This window comes from Monosiga brevicollis, genomic scaffold, assembly GCF_000002865.3.
Source record: "Monosiga brevicollis MX1 MONBRscaffold_17 genomic scaffold, whole genome shotgun sequence".
NCBI classification, from domain to species: domain Eukaryota; class Choanoflagellata; order Craspedida; family Salpingoecidae; genus Monosiga; species Monosiga brevicollis.
This window is the reverse complement of record NW_001865054.1, coordinates 138147-154077: the sequence shown is the minus strand read 5'-3', so window position 1 is coordinate 154077 and position 15931 is coordinate 138147. Positions and strand designations below refer to the sequence as shown.

General features: G+C 54.1%; 3 protein-coding genes across 3 annotated transcripts; 2 read left to right on the top strand and 1 right to left on the bottom strand.

Moving 5' to 3' along the window:
• Positions 1 to 594: 594 nt before the first annotated feature.
• MONBRDRAFT_27039 (uncharacterized protein) lies at positions 595 to 4167 on the top strand (the record flags this gene model as incomplete). The annotated part of the gene is made up of 3 exons (XM_001747512.1): positions 595 to 1513; positions 1799 to 2002; positions 2216 to 4167. 3 exons carry the CDS (start codon positions 595 to 597, stop codon positions 4165 to 4167), a joined length of 3075 nt encoding a protein of 1024 aa, XP_001747564.1.
• A 395-nt stretch (positions 4168 to 4562) lies between these two features.
• On the bottom strand, positions 4563 to 6082 carry MONBRDRAFT_27038 (uncharacterized protein; the record flags this gene model as incomplete). The annotated part of the gene is made up of 3 exons (XM_001747424.1): positions 4563 to 5223; positions 5312 to 5447; positions 5692 to 6082. 3 exons carry the CDS (start codon positions 6080 to 6082, stop codon positions 4563 to 4565), a joined length of 1188 nt encoding a protein of 395 aa, XP_001747476.1.
• Positions 6083 to 6718: 636 nt separating this feature from the next.
• MONBRDRAFT_33201 (uncharacterized protein) lies at positions 6719 to 15867 on the top strand (the record flags this gene model as incomplete). The annotated part of the gene is made up of 30 exons (XM_001747511.1): positions 6719 to 6772; positions 6941 to 7031; positions 7142 to 7220; positions 7323 to 7354; positions 7453 to 7560; positions 7740 to 7744; positions 7888 to 8068; positions 8155 to 8481; positions 8591 to 8978; positions 9091 to 9331; positions 9500 to 9859; positions 9964 to 10287; positions 10421 to 10978; positions 11233 to 11541; positions 11656 to 11852; positions 12253 to 12341; positions 12447 to 12614; positions 12729 to 12772; positions 12866 to 12941; positions 13029 to 13127; positions 13313 to 13451; positions 13607 to 13727; positions 13810 to 13961; positions 14055 to 14283; positions 14388 to 14591; positions 14708 to 14791; positions 14907 to 14996; positions 15089 to 15238; positions 15361 to 15453; positions 15651 to 15867. 30 exons carry the CDS (start codon positions 6719 to 6721, stop codon positions 15762 to 15764), a joined length of 5106 nt encoding a protein of 1701 aa, XP_001747563.1. The 3' UTR covers positions 15765 to 15867.
• Positions 15868 to 15931: the final 64 nt, after the last annotated feature.

The window sequence follows — 15931 nt, the reverse complement described above, 5'->3', positions numbered from 1 at the left end:
TTTTTTTTTTTTTTGCTGATAAATTTGTCTGACATTCCCAACAATGAGAAGAGAAAATAACGCGCATCATCAGCTTTGCGCGTCGTCATTCACACTTCTTCTTCTTCTTCTTGCTTGAAACAATTGAAGGCATAAGGCATAAGGCAAAAGGCATAAAGCAAAAGCTTGTGTAGCCCATCAAAGGGGGGAAGGAAGAAGGGTTGCGCGGTTACAGTTCATCGAATGGTTTATTTTTGACATCTTGATTGTGTGTGTGTGGAGTGGTGCGCGCCGAGGTCCCCCCGCTGCTTGCCTTGCCTCCACCACCGGGTCCTGCCTTGGCGACTTGTGTCTCGACCTGCATATCCTGCTGAGCTCTGTGGCGCTTGTTGTCCGCCACCGGCTGCACTTGTGGATCTGGCTGCCTTTTGTATTGACAGCCATTTTCTCCGCCCCCTTTTTTTGCAGGCTGGGCCTCGAACAGTGTTGACGAGCGGCCCCTTGTCATGCGCCCGTTCGCAGCTCATTCGCTCTGAACCCGTGTCAATCCCCAAGTCTGCGATTCCGCAGAAGTCTTTTTTGCCTGTGAAGGCCCCGAATCTGGGAGACGACGTAATGCGCGCCCTTGTGCTCGCCCTACTCCTCACTTGCCGGGCCATAAAGGCGCAATGGATTGCAGGTGGTAGCCCGACCATGTACTGCGAATCTCCTGAAGTTTATGGTGGGGTTCGCATTCATCTCGCAGGATACAACGCGTCCTTGGCACCTAGCATCACGAACCAATACTACGCCAACTACAATGCGTTTTTTGATTATGACAACTATCTGCAACAAGCAGGCAACATTGGAGACTCGACTTGGTCATCACCCATATTGTCTCTGAGCGACGTGCGCGGCGTGGCCCTGGAAGGCAACGTATCTGCCATCACAGTCTCTATCAAGTTCGCCGCACCCGGATCAGGATATGATCAGCCTGATTATTTTCGTGTCACCCTTGTATTTCTGGGCGGTGAGCAGCAGAATTTGGAAACTAGTGATGTCCTGTATGTCACTGGAGCACCTTCTGGTGGCATTATTACTATGCAGACGCCTATCAACGGCTTGGAGCTGGGGGTGGACCGGAACTCGAATGTGCTCAATTTGACGAGTACCTTTCCGCTTCATGCCGACACCGAGTTTATGAGGGTGGATTATGACTATGGTACAACGCATCGAGATGAGTACTTTCTGTTTGGCGATCTTGTCGTACTAGGCTGTGACACAGGCGCCGATTGTGATCAGTGTCCTGAGGGGTCGGAGCTTAACGCCGAGCGCAGTGGCTGTGACACTTGCGCTGCTGGTAGCTATCGCTCGGCTGGAATGAACGAGTGTGCCGTGTGCGCGGACGGCACCGAGCCGTCAGGTGACCAAGCGTCGTGCGTGTCGTGTACAGGAGCCGAATATCGCGATGCGTCGAGCATGAACGAGTGTGCGGCCTGCCCCTTGGGGTCAGACCCCAACTCGGAGCGCAGTGGCTGTGACACGTGTGCGGCTGGTAGCTATCGCTCGGCTGGAATGAGCGCATGTGTCGTATGTGCGGATGGCACGGAGCCGTCAGGAAATCAAGCGTCGTGTGTGCCGTGTACAGGAGCCGACTATCGAGACGCGTCAAGCATGAGCGAGTGTGTAGCTTGCCCTGTGGGCCTCGCGCCCAATGCTAATCGCAGTCGCTGCTTGGGTCAGTGGGTCCCACGAACACATCTTGTCCCGTTATCCGTAGACAGCTTTCTCCCAGCGCATCCCTTACCGGCCCTGCTCGTGCATCAACCTTTGTCTTTAGATTCAATTGCGCCTCATATCTATCTGTCCAATCGCTCGCGGCTGTCTTTGATAAAAAACGACACATATTTGGAGTATCTGGACGTTCAAGAGCTCTCGCCTAACTCGGCCTACGAGTTGCCCAGCGTCGAATCAGTGGATGACAACTTCGATGTGATTCAGCAAGATACTGTTGTTGTTCCATTGGCTAGCAACGTTACCCTGGGTATGTCTCGTTTCGCACCAAGCTTGATGCATATTCTTTCCTGAAGAGGGATTTGTTTTGTCCTTTTATTTCCTTTCCAATCATTTGTTCTTGTCAGCCGATCGTCTGGCCGGGACCCTGGTGAGGTGTGTGGGAGGGAACCTTTTGTTCTAGGTCGTCGCACTCACGCGCTTGCCTCTGCTGTAATTTACCTGCCCTCATGCAACTCGGTAGACATTCTGGGTAATTATACAATCACGTTCCGAGTCAATGATACAGCTGGCAATGAAGGTCAAACCACAGTCGTTGTTCAGGTTCAGGACACAACGCCCCCTACGTTGTTCCTTCAAGGCGGTGCCCGCGTAACGGTGCCATTTGCCACTGCCTACCGAGAACCAGGTTACACCGTTATGGACAACTCGGCTTCCCACGTGGCTGTTAATCTTAGCGGTGTCGTGAACGTGTTTGTGCCTGGAAGCTACGTCCGAGTTTATCAAGCCACCGACGCGTCCCACAACACACAGTCTCAAACGCGAGACATTGTCGTCGCAGCCAATACGCTCCCTGAAGATGCTTATGTTGTCCGGCTTACGCTGACCCTCTCCATTGATTTTGATGCGCGCGTCATTGCAGCGCAAATGAGCTCAAGTGGTGCATTTGGTGACGACTATCCGGTGCCTTTTGAGCCATCAAGCTTGGGTCGCCGCCGGGCCCTGACGTCGACATTTGGTTTTGGGGTACGCCGAAACAACTCGAATTTTGACTGGATTGATGCGGATGATGTGCTGGCTCGCCTGACCCCAGAGATGATGTCCGAGCTTGGCTTGGCATTGGGTTCCTCGGTACAGAGCGCGGTGGCCGCTGATGCATCTTCGAGCGAGAGTAATTCGCTCGTTGTGATTGCAGCTGCGGCAGGAGGTGGCGCCGTGCTCCTGATAGTGCTTGTCATCGTGGTTGTGCGGCGCCGAAAAGGCCACCAAGCCACAAAGACGGCCCCCGAAGACAGCACGTACGCCATGGTTGACGTGGATGTGCGTCGCGGCAAAGTGGGCTCATTGAATAACAAAAGTAGCGGCAAGAGCTCGCGCTTTTCGCAGTATTCGGCGGCCGACGAGCCCCTCCCACATTTTGATGACGAGAACATCACTGAAACGCCTCAGGCCGTGCTCGACTTGTATGCCGTGCCCAATAAGAAGGGGTCGGGACGCGGCACTACAGCGTCTTCGATCATCCCTTCAGTGGCCAATGGCATGCTCTACGAGACGCTGGGCGATGACTCTGACGCCCGCTCTTCCGTCACCCAAGTTGAGATGCTTCAAAGCGAGTATGCAGACGTGGACGCTAGCACGTATGACACGCTTCCGAACCGGCGTACGACAGCCAACAACGGGTTGAGCGAGTATGCCGATGTCGATGCCCCCTCTACGTTCGTGCCACAAGACGCGGACGACCAACCAAATGCGACTTCTCAGGACGTATACGATCAGCCAAATGCCACCGACACCCTGGGTGTGCAGCATTCACAACAAGTTTATGACCAACCGAATGCCGTCTCGCACGACTTGTATGATCAGCCCAACGCCACAGATCAACAGAGTCAAAGGGCGCCTCCAACGAATCAATTGACTTCCATGTATGAGGATTTAGACGATGCCATTGCGGCCAAGGATGCCTTGACAGCCCAGGATCAAGGTGTGTATGATCAGCCCAATGCCGTGGGGTTAGATGGGCCTGGTGACACGCGTCGCCCAACTACCTTTGGTAAAGATCGGGCTGTGTCAGCTGATCGAGTGGCAGCGCATGCCGGTGCGCCCGCCCCGGCTGGCCTGACCATCACATCGGCGACCGCAGCGTCACTCGCCCCCGCACAGAAGTTTCCATGGCTTCATGAGGGCTTATCTCGACAGGAGGCCGAAGCGCTTTTGTCGCAATTTGTGGATTCTGACGGCACTTACCTGGTTCGGGACCGTGCCCAGGATTCATACGCTTTAAGTATGATTTTCAATCGTGCCATTTCGCACCATCTTTTGAAGAAGGACGGCTCTGGCTTCTGGCTTGTCAATGAGATCAAATATGAGCCTGCCTGCACCGAGCTAGGTTCCTTGATCATGCAGCTGCGCACCCGAGCGGGTCATCTCATGCCAGCACCCATATCCAACTTTATCGCAGCAGACACTGACGCTTAGTGGCATGTGCTGCTTGGTTGCGCATCCGAGATTCACATGTCAATACCATTGTACCGACGCTGAGTAGCCGGCCTGGAGTTTTGGAGGAAGTGAGAACCATTTCATTGTCACACGTGCCTGTTTGCTGAATGCGCGTGGCCTGATGTGGGCCAAGACGACGCACACGACTGCACAAAGAGTGCTGATTTGACTTGGGCGTTTTTTTCGCTTTCGTGTCGTGCCATATATCTCCCCTCTTTTGTTCTTGAACGATACCCTTTTCTTCATGTTAATATTCATTCCTATCCAAATTGACTTTCACAAGCAAGACATTCAAGGGGTTCCAGCATGGCACATGACCGATTTTTCAATTTCAACGTGAAAGCTTCAAAAAAGAATAAAACCAATAAAGAATCTTAGGAAGCAAAAGAGAAGGAGAAAGTTCCTTGTGGAGTTGGCGTGTCCTTTGTGGAGTCACAGTCCTTTTGGGGAGCATGTGAGGCTGTACTCCCGATTTCGGGGGAATTATTGACATTGGGCAACGGAGCGTTCCACTGAGACCAAAGTGATGTCTTTGCGCGTTTCGGGCACTGTGTCAGAATGTGGGGCTGCTGTTGCTGTAAAGCCGTGCGAAAACGGGTGTGAAGATCTGGAGGCCCAGCGTGGTTCATGTAGGCTGGAATGCCAGAAGCAAGGAAGTCCAGCGAGGCCGGCAGATTGGCCTCGCTAACATAGTTTTGAGTGACCGCCACCGTGACCTCAAGGTTGAGGACGAGGTGCCACCAGCCGGCGGGGATGAACACAGTTTCGCCAGGTTGGCAAATGGTCTCAACGGCATGCATGCTCAGATCGCTATCTTCATGCAGTTGCTCGTAGTATTCTTCAAACCAGGCAGTCACGTTGTCAGCCTGAAGAACACGGCAGCCGTCCTCACTTATGGCAACACCGGGTGGGAGAATGTCCGGGGGGAACAAGAGCCAAAGTTTGCGACCAATGACTACGGTGTTCCAAGCTGCGGTGTAATTTGGGTCCACATGAAAGTTGGTGCCTGATCCAGGAGGTCCAACTAAAAGCCACCTGAAAAGGGCGAAATGGTGGTCCGGGGAGGGGGATAAGGGCATAGCGAGGAGTGTTGGGGGCCGTATTGCAGCGGAGGCAAACGTACCGGTAATCTGGCCGTAAGGTTTCACCCAGGACTGCCATGAGGTCTTGGTCAAACAGGGTCGGGGGTGACCAAGACTCGGTCAAGGCAGGCAGTTTGGCGAGCGTATTGAAGGTACTCTTGCAGGGTGAGCTGAACGCTACCTTGGAATTCATCAAAGGCGTCCAGGCGCACAGAGCCACAGGCTTGCGTCAGCGCATGGAGAGAGCTCCAGGGACCTTCTTTGGCGTGTACCCAAGGAGCAGCGCCACGAATCAAGCATGGCCGGGAGGCATGTTCGTAAGTGGCCCGAAATTGCTCAGGCGTAACCGCATCGGCCTGGATGATGGTCATGTTATTACGGCGGCCGCCACCAAGATTTTGAGCAAGTGTGGCAGCACTACGTGCAGATGCTGTGGCGTATAGCGCGTCTGAGTAGACGTGCGGGCAGAGCAAGGGGATATGGCGAATGGCTAGACCAAGGACGTTGTGGGTGTAGGTTTCTTTCCACGAGCCTCGGAACTGGAAACCGTGGGGGCAAGCTCGGATGACAAAGGCCTTCCACAGGTCAGGGGCATGGGCAAACGCATAAAGAGAGCGGCTGGTCTGTGCGACGCAGGCCAGACTGCGTGGATCCAAGCGACTGAGGATGTCAAGCAGGAGCTCGTGAGGAAGCAGGGCCAAGAGGCCCAACCCAGCTTGTGCCTGTCCAATCGCCTTGCGGTCGATGGTCGTGAGCAAATTCCCCTCTGGCTGAACGCCATAGGGATGGCCTGCCATGACACTGTTGTCCATCAAAACACCGCCTTGCTCCCCCTGCTTTGTATTCTTTCCCCTCAACGGTGTCCTCCGGCCTGGTCCTGACCGGCTCGTGTTCCGTGCCTCCGGCCCCTCCGCCTCTCCTCTCCTCTCCTCTCCGCGCGCCGCGTGGGGCAGTGGCGGCGGCGATGCTGACAAAGCCGTCGCTCCACACAATTGTCAGCACAACAAATGGAATAGCTGTTGTAAACAGATGGGACTTGAGGACGACTGTTTTGTACAGCTGTTCATAACTTTTGTTTTGTGTTGATGTTTGATGATATCTCCACTCGCGTGTTTACGGTTCCTTGATCGTGGCACGGGTACACTGACTTATATACGCTTCTTATAGGGTTATTGTATCTGACAACACGATAACTTGTTTAAAACTATATGATCATTATCAGGTTATCGTTGTGTTTGATGTTTTTGTTTGAGCGGTTTGTTTGCCTTGCGATCAGAGACAGAGAGACAGAGTGAGAGAGAGAGAGAGAGAGACAGAGAGAGACAGAGAGAGAGAGAGAGAGAGAAAAAAAAAAGAGAGAGAGGTGTTGAGTTTTTTTTCGCCGCCATCGCCTTGGCACCTCTTGCACCTCTTGCACCTCTTTGGACTTGGTGCAGGGACCCGTCGCCATGCGTGCTGTTGTCGCGGGTGTCTTGTTGCTGTTGGCCTCGGCCTCGGCCAAGGTGGGGGCTTCTTGGATGGCTTTGTTACATCTGACATGGGATGAGCTAGGTTTTGCTGTCATTTGGATGGCTGCCGTTGCCACTAAGAGTTTACGTCACCAGAAGCGTGCGGCGTGCTTGCCGGCTGCGCGCCTTGATTCCTATTCTCACTCTCATTCTCATCGCTAGAACACCTTTTCCCCTTACTGGGGTGAGTACAAGACCTCTTCCGGTCCTGTGGAGGGCAAGATCAACGTTCATCTTGTGCCCCACACCCACGGTGAGTGCGACAACCATCGGCCGTTGTAGAATGGCCTTGTGCTCTTCTTGCTGGGTTTGCTTCTGCTACAGTCGATCTCTTGCGGACTGCACTGATCGAGTTGCTTGTAGATGATACCGGTTGGCTCATTACCGTGGATCAGTACTTTTACCAGCGTGTGAGCTACATCATCTCCACTGTCATGGTCAAGTGAGTGCGGCATCTCAGTGGTTTTGAGCCATGAATCATAGCGATAAAACTGCTCGCTTTTTTCACCGAAGAACTTGACCCATACTTGCCCAAATGTTTTAGCCTCGAGGCCAACCCGGATCGCAAGTTCATCTGTATGTTCTGCCGTTAAGCCTCGCTCGTGCCGCTTGGTCATTATGGCTAGCGCTCATGCACCCCGAAACGCCTGTTCTCTGTGGATCGCTTCGCTTAGATGTCGAAACTGGCTTTTTCGAGCGCTGGTGGGTCGAGCAGGACAATGCCACTCAAGCTCGCTTCAACCGCCTGGTGCAAAACGGTCAACTCGAGTTTATCAACGGTGGTATGTAGGCTGCACCCGCAGTCCAACCAAGTGTCGCCGCCGCCGCATGCTCCAAGGGCGGAATGGTTGTTGCCTCATCTTTCGTCTGTGGCCTTGGTCCAATCTTGATCGACTGGTTGCTTGTTCTCCCTCGCCGACGTATACTCATGGCGCTGTGGCTACACAACATGATCAATCAGGCTGGGTACGTCTCAATCGTACCATGTGTCTCTCATCAACTAGCAGACAAAAACCACCCCCTCCCGCCCTTTGCGTCATTGTCTGCCTCGCCACAATTACCTGACGTTGTGTATGTGACCTTTTTGCACTGCATTCCCTCATGTATAGTGCATGCACGACGAAGCCTCGCCAACTTACGTGGAAATGACTGAGAACACCGGTCGTGGTCATCTCTTTCTCAAAAAGTACTTTAACATTGCCCCCAAGGGCACCTGGCAGATTGACCCCTTCGGCCACACTAACACCCAAGGCTGGCTCATGGGCCAATATTCTGGCTTCCAGTTCCTTTGTGCGTCATCATTGAAGCTACTTGCACGCCTTATCGCCTGCCCCGTTTCATCGCCCACACGCCTCACACATCTGTGCCTGGTGTAGACTTTGGCCGCATGGACTACCAAGACTTTGCCATGCGTAAGAATTTGACGACCATGGCTGCCGAGGGCGTCCCCCGCTCCCTCGAATGGGTTTGGCAAGGTGCCGACACTTTTGGATCTCAGTACCAGACCTTCACTGGCGAGCTCTACGGTGGTGGTGGCGGCGGCTACGGTGCCCCCAACAACATGGGCTTTGACAGCACCGACAACACCCAGGTTCAGGACGATCCTCGCCTCATGGATTACAATATCGACCAATTTGTCGAGGAGTTTATCGCCGATGCCGTGGACCAGGCCCAGCACATGCGCACCAACCACGTTCTTTATGGTACGCCCTTTTTTTCCGCATATGCATCACCTCAGTCCCAACGGATGCTTCCTCACCCCTGCTTGCTTGGATCTACATGTCTGATTTGCTTGTCTTGACTTGTCTGCAGCCATGGGTAGCGATTTCAACTACGTCAACGCCCTGCTCTGGTACAACAACATGGACAAGTTGATTCACCACGTCAACAAGAACGGAACGGTCAACGCCTTCTACTCCACTCCCAGCATCTACACCCAGGCCAAGTTCGATGCAAACGAGACCTGGGAGGCGCGCTACGACGATATCATGCCCTTGGCCGATAATGCCCACCACTATTGGACTGGCTATTTCACTTCACGTCAGAGCCTGAAAAAGTATCTGCGTGTCCTCACCAACGTGCTCAACGCGGCTCGTCAGCTGGCCATGCTGACAGAGACAGATACCTGCACCTCGACCTCCTACTCGCAAACCGTCTGCACTGACAACCTTGAAGCCGCCCTGGCCGTCACCACCCACCAGTGCGTCGTATTGCTTCTGAACTTTTGGCCCTTGTTACACCTTTTCTCGCGCTTGAGCGTGCGCCGCGCCTCACTTGCCCTTGGTCTCACCCAATACGCCTGCCTATTCCAGCGATGGTCTGTCTGGTACGGAAAAGCAAGCAGTCGCCGATGACTATGCTTTGCGCATGTCCATTGGCGAGACGGAGACGCGCAAAATGATGGCCCAGGTCTTGGAAAAGGCCGTGGGTCTGGACAAGCCTGAATTTTGCTACGGCACCCCGGCGCTTAACATCTCCTTCTGTGCCTTTACTGCCGATCGCGATGCCTTCACCGTGTTTGCGTACAACCCTCAGGGTCGCCCTGCCTCTCAGGTCAGTTTGGAGTTGGAACGCCTTTTTTTTTTTTCCCTTCTCTCCCTTCATTTTTTATGGATTTGTTTGTTGATTGATTTGGTGGGCGTCATGGAACGCGGAGACTGTTCACCAACATCTTGGCGTACTGTTCCGACTTCATGATGTCAATTTTTCGATTGGTGGTAGGTGCTGCGTGTGCCCATCAAGGGCAGCACCGCTAGCGTGACGGGCCCCGAAGGTCAAACTGTGGAGTCACAAGTCATCGCCATCGATGCCCGTGAGCGGGAGCTCTCCAAGCTTTATCTGCAGTTTAACGAGATGAACGACACCTCTCGCGTGGGCGAGTTGACAAACAATGCCACCCACGTTGTCACCTTTGTTGCTGACTTGCCCATCATGGGTTGGAATACGTACCAGGTGAAGGTTGGCGGTTCAGATGCCTCTTCGCATACGACCTCCTACAACCGCCGTGTCAATGAGCCCATCACCATCAGCAACGACCTCTATTCCGTCTCCGTTGGCTCCACAGATGCACTCGTGGCCGAGGTAGGTCCTTTCGTCCTGTGCCTCGGCGTTTTCGCCCATCTCCATATTGGGCCGTGTTCTGGCTTTGTGTAGCCCTTTTTCTGAATTGCACCCATGGTCGGTAGGTGACCAACCTCAAGTCGGGCGTCAAGTCAACCATTGGCATTGACATTGGCTTTTACAACAGCTCCGTGGGTGGCTGCACCGCCGGAGTTGGCACCTGGGAGCTCAACGAGAAGCTTGGCAAGGCTCCCAAGAACCCCTTGAACCGCGACCGTCGTGAGGAGTTTGAGGATGGTATGGAAGAGCCCGTGGACCTCGAGGACGACTCGTTTGCCTGTGATGGCCAAAAGTCTGGTGCCTACATCTTCCGCCCCAACACAACCAACGTGTGGCCTGCAGCCTGCACCGAGGGTGATTGCAACCGCGCGCCTACCTTCACCTCTTCGGTACGATGGCCAGCCGGCCAACCTTTTCTCGACCGCTGACTTTATCTTCTCGTGGACATGCCCCTCTCTTTGCCTTGCTTCCTTTTTTCTGTTTCATGGCTCAATCTCACCCTCTCTCAACACCGCGTGCTAGACGGGCGAGCTCGTATCTGAGATTTACGTGACGTACGCCAGCTGGGCGACGCTGGTGCTGCGTCTTGTCAAGGGCGAGGCTCGTGTGGAAGTCGACTACACTGTGGGCCCCATCCCCCAGGAAAGCTTTGAGGGTGGCTCTCCCTACCTGCAGGGCAAGGAGATTGTCCTCCGCTACAACTCTTCCCTTCACACGAACGGCACCCTCTACCATGACTCGAACGCACGCGAGATGATTGAGCGCAAGTACAACCTGCGTGGTCCCACCTACCCCTCTCCTTACCAGATCTCGGAACCCGTTGCTGGTAACTATTATCCCGTCAACGCCCTTCTGGCCCTTGAGGACAAGGCTGCCAACATTGGGCTCTCCATCGCCATGGATCGCTCCATGGGCGGCGCTTCGCTGGCCGATGGCAGCATGGAGTTGATGGTGCACCGTCGTACGCAAGACGATGACTCGCGTGGTGTCGGCCAACCCATGAATGAGACCATGTGCGGCTGCCGCGACCAGGACCCCAACAACATTGGCCAATGCGGCTGTGCTGGTCTTACCATCAAGGTGAGTCGTTGGAAACGACCTCATAGCAACATGATTAGAAAGAGGGAGGGAGGAAGGGAGGGAGAAGAAAAGCAAACAGTGCAGAAAACTTTGGGAGCACACGAAGAAAGGAGCGAAAGAAATTGGCGAGATACACCCCACGGTTCATCATTCGAGGTGAAGGGCAAAGGGCTGTCGTGCCGTCCGGACTGTCCGAATCGATTCACCCACAATTCCTTGCTTGCTCCATCTGCGTTGCATATGCTGAACCCTAGGGCACCAACTGGTTGTATCTGGACACGATTCCCAACACCAACGCTGCCCGCCGCGCTGGCTTCGAAGACCTCAACTTTGGTCCCATTGTTGCGTTCTCCGAGTCCAAGCCCACCAAGCCCACCTTCACCGGCCTCTCTGCGGCCCTCCCTGACAATGTCAAGCTCATGACCTTTGGTGTCGTCTCTCCCCAGTACAACGATGAGGTGTTCCTTCGCTTGAGCCACATCTTCCAGGCCAACGAGCACCCAACGCTGAGCCAGAACGTCAACGTGTCCCTTACCCACGTTTTTGCCAAGGCTGGCCTGAAGGTATCGCATGCGTGCCGTTGAACTGTGTGCCAACCGCAACCTTTCGCCTGCGTCGCTTCATTGGCTTGGCCACTCATGCGGCTCTCGTGCTTTTGTGCGTGTACGTACCATCAGATTACTTCCGCGACCGAGGTGTCGCTGACAGGCAATATGACGCCGCAAGAGCTCGAGGCGCGCCGCTACAAGTGGAAGGTGGCTGGCGAGACGGAGGCCATGCCGTCCAGTGGCGCATCGCTTGTGCCCGGCATGCGTCCCTTCGACGAGAAGGATGCATCTTTGACCGTTGAGCTTCGCCCCATGGACATTCGCACGTTCAAGGTGGTTATTGCCTAGATAGCGTGAGCTCCTTTCGACGCCTCATCGTTGCTCAAACGATGCAGCTTGAACTCTTGATCTGGACCCTTTGTTCTGTAGCTGCTTGTCTTGCCTGGGCTGATTGTTTCTTGTGTTCTCGAAATGAGAAACGCCCACGAGCATCTGTCCCAGTCGCCGTAGCGTTTACTTTTCTTATACCCGCTCCCAGAGCCAATCGGCCCAGATCTGCCAGCTGTTTGTGCAATTGAGCTTTTCACCGTATACATGACGTAGTATTTCTTCTTTTGCTAACACACACACACACACACACACACACACACACTTGAAGAAGCGATCGTGTGGAACAAGTGTGACGAGAATCGCACTTTACTTGACGTTGGTCACGTTGGCCAACAGCACTGACAGCATGGCTGCCGAATTGGAAGAGTGGGCCCTGCCCGTGGCCGATGGTGACGAGTCGTCTGCCATCTTTGCTGCCCTTGCCGGTTGGTAGTTGGCCTGGGTAGTCAGAGGAGGAAAGAAACTCTGGTGTCCTCATCCTTATGCTTGATCGTGCATGGCTAATCCGCTGGGTTGTGGCTGACACACAGAGACGGTCGAGGTTGAGCTGGAGGCGGCTGGGCGTTGGTTTGAGGAGCATGCTCGCATCATTCGTCTGAACCTTCCCGTGATGGAGGATGATGATGGCGACGACGACGACGATGACGACGACGATGACGATGTGGATGATGGCAAGGGCCGTGCAAGTCAAGGTGGAGGTACGGCGTGAGCATCAGGAGGATTGTCCCGCTCGCCCACACACCGCACCCGAGCCTTCAACCCCTCACCACCGATCCCCCGCTCGCTCTTTCCCCACGGTACGGTGTATGCAGATGACAACGACGATGATCTGGTTAACATTGCCGGTGAATGGAAGGTTAGTTCGCTCCATCAATTTCGCTTCTGCGCTACTTCCTTGGCCTGGATTGTGCCTTTGATCAGAGTCCAATCTCGCAACGGCTGCACGTAGGATCAAGATCACTACGCTCTTCTGGGCTTGGAGCAAACGCGCTGGCGTGCCACGGCCAATGATATCAAGAAGGCTTGTATGTTATCTCTCCAGGGTCTGCTTTGGAGGCGCTTGTGGCACGCATGAGGCAGGGTGTTCTCACATGACCGTGTCCTGTTGACAGACAAGAAAATGGTTCTGAAGCACCATCCCGACAAAAAGGGTGACCTCAGCGGTGCCGAGGCCAAGGCGGCCGATGAATACTTTGACCGCATCCAACGCGGTAAGCGCAGCAATGGATATCTATGCTCCCACAGTTTTGTGAAAGACCCGGCTGTTGTGCTCTTGTCGAGCGCTGTGGTGTGATGACCGTGCCTCCTGTTCTGTTTGGTTTTTGCCTTCTCTTCTCAACCATTTTTCTTCCTTGTACTTTTCCGGGCTGATGCACGTGTGACACCATCCTCTTAGCCTATGACCTGCTGTCCAACGAAAAGCAGCGTCGCATGTACGACTCCGTCGACGACGTTGATGACAGCGTGCCGGCTCCGTGCACGGATGAAGCTCGCTTCTATGAGACCTTTGGTCCGGCCTTTGAACGCAACGCGCGGTACGATTTGACATGACATCCTAGCAATGTTCCTTCTTGCATCACATCTTGCCTTCAATTTTTGATTGGGGTCCCATACCCCTTCTGCGGCTTCATTCTCAATTCATCACCTGGGGTGGCGCTTTTTTTTTTCTTCTCTTTCTTCTTCTTTCCAGGTGGTTTGCGACGCAGCCCGTGCCCCAACTTGGCTCCCCGGATACCAAGTTTGAGGACGTGGAGCACTTTTACCACTTTTGGTATCACCAAAAGACCTGGCGAGAGTTTGGATACGATGACGTACGCTCAACATGCTGACCTCGGCTTTGAACTAACCGTGGCACGCTCGCGTGCCTCGCCTCACAAGGAGCATCGTGGATAGGACGAAGATCCCAGCAAGGCTGACAGTCGTGAGGAGCGACGTTGGATGGAGAAACAGCTTCGCGCGCGCCGCAAGAAACGCAAGAAAGAGGAAAACGCCCGCATGCTGAAGCTGGTGGACCACGCCTACAGCTCGGACCCTCGCATCCGCGCGTACGTCGGTCAATACATGCTTGCTTTTTCATATCCCACTTCAACGACTTCCCTCTTCTCATGTGCATCTCATTTCACGCATTGGCGCAACAGGCGACGTGAACAAGCAAAAAAGGAAAAGCTTGCGCGCAAGAACGCGCAGGCCGAAGCCCGTCGCAAGCAGGCAGAGGAGCGGGAACGCGTCGAACGCGAGGCCCGTGAAGCCAAGGAAGCGGCCGAACAAGCTGCCCGCGAGGAAGAGAAGCGCAAGAACGAGGAACACAAGAAGGCGCGCCGCAACTTGACCAAGGCGTGCCGTGACTTGGGCTTGTACGACACTGAGGTGTGTTATCAAGGCGGACCACAGTCCTACCTGTCGCGCCGTCATGCTCTCTGGCCCTGCCCGCGCCCCTCCGACTTCTATTCTGATGAGTGTTATGCCAATAGAACCCTGCCACCACAGAGAAGGCCGAGCGCGATGGTGTTCTCAGCCTGAAGGACATGGAGGACATTAAAACTTTGCCTGCCAAAGATCTCATCAAGCTTGCAGAGATTACCAATAAGGAGCAGATGCTCAAAACTTTCCGCAAGCTCTTGAGTGCTTTGCGTCAGAAGGGGTCGTCGGATTCCGACAAGACCGCTGGAAGTGAGGTATGTTTGAACTCTGCGCCGGAACTGCTTCTGCTGCGGTCGCTGGGCACAATATCGCCTCGTTCTGAAACGCACTCAACATTCAACATTCTTGCTCTGATCGTTGAAACCTCTAGCGCCCTTGGACGAAAGAAGAGCAGGCCTTGCTGGAGCAAGCCATCATCGAAGTCAAGGCCACTGCTAGCGACCGCTGGATTCAGGTAGAAGTCTTCATCAGCCACCACCTCGTCGTTGACGGAAAGATGCACAGCATTCACATGGCCATGTGTGCCTCTTGATTTGTTTTTCCACTTGTGCCATCATTTTACGATATAGATTGCTAAGCGTGTGCCCGGCCGCAAACCCAAGGAGGTGCTGCTTCGCATCAAGCAATGTCGTGAGCAGGCACAGAAGCAAGCTTTCAAGGTGAGGCACGGCAGTTTGTCGCAAGTCATCTATTGAGCTTTTTTTTTTACCTCAACTCATCTGCTGTCCCTCGTTATGCTTTGTGGGCGCAGGCGCCTGCTGAATGGCTCGAAGAGGAAGAGGTTGTTGCCAAGAAGGCTGCCAGCCGCGTGCATCCTCCAGGCACCCAGGGTGATCGTTGGGGCATGATCGCGCAATACGTCAAGGCACATGCGCGCACCCCTTGGTTGCGTAGTAACAAGGTGCGTGCCAAGCCTTCGGGCAAGGCTTTTGCCACTCGTGTTTTTCGTCGCCAAAGATGGCGTATTTTTTGCTGCACTCATATGTTCTGACCAATGATATGCTTTTCAAATTTGGGGCTCAGGATGTCATTGCCAAGGTGAACTCCATGAAGAACGTCCTGGGTGGGCTCAAGGCCAAGCAAGCAACTCGTGATGATTTTGCTCACTTCCAGAAGGTATGCTTGTGGGCTGCGGGGCCCGAATCAGAGCTTGCATCTGCTCTTTGCAAGACATGCTAGACACATATGTTTCCCCTCCATATGCGTCCGTTGTTCGTGCAAGTGTTGACATATTCGTCTTGAGGGCATTGGATGATCGGGTTTTTTTACTCGCTCTTTGCTTCATACTCATTTGGCAACCGTGCTTAACTCAGACCAATCTGAAGAACCCCACTCGCAACCGTGCCCGCGTGGAGCACATGAATGACCCCACCCTCAAGGATACGCGCGCTGATCTGCTGGCCCATTTGGATGATGACGCCAACTAAGCTTGTTGATTTGCTGCACGCACTAGCTAGCGCTTGTGCCAAACTGCACGGCCAGCACTCCAGCATATTCACAATGCCATGTCAATTGAACGAGCCTACCCTCCTCAAATTCCAGCACCGATGTCCATATCAAGCTTCTCTTTCTGTTCATGCCAACTTTTTCCTGT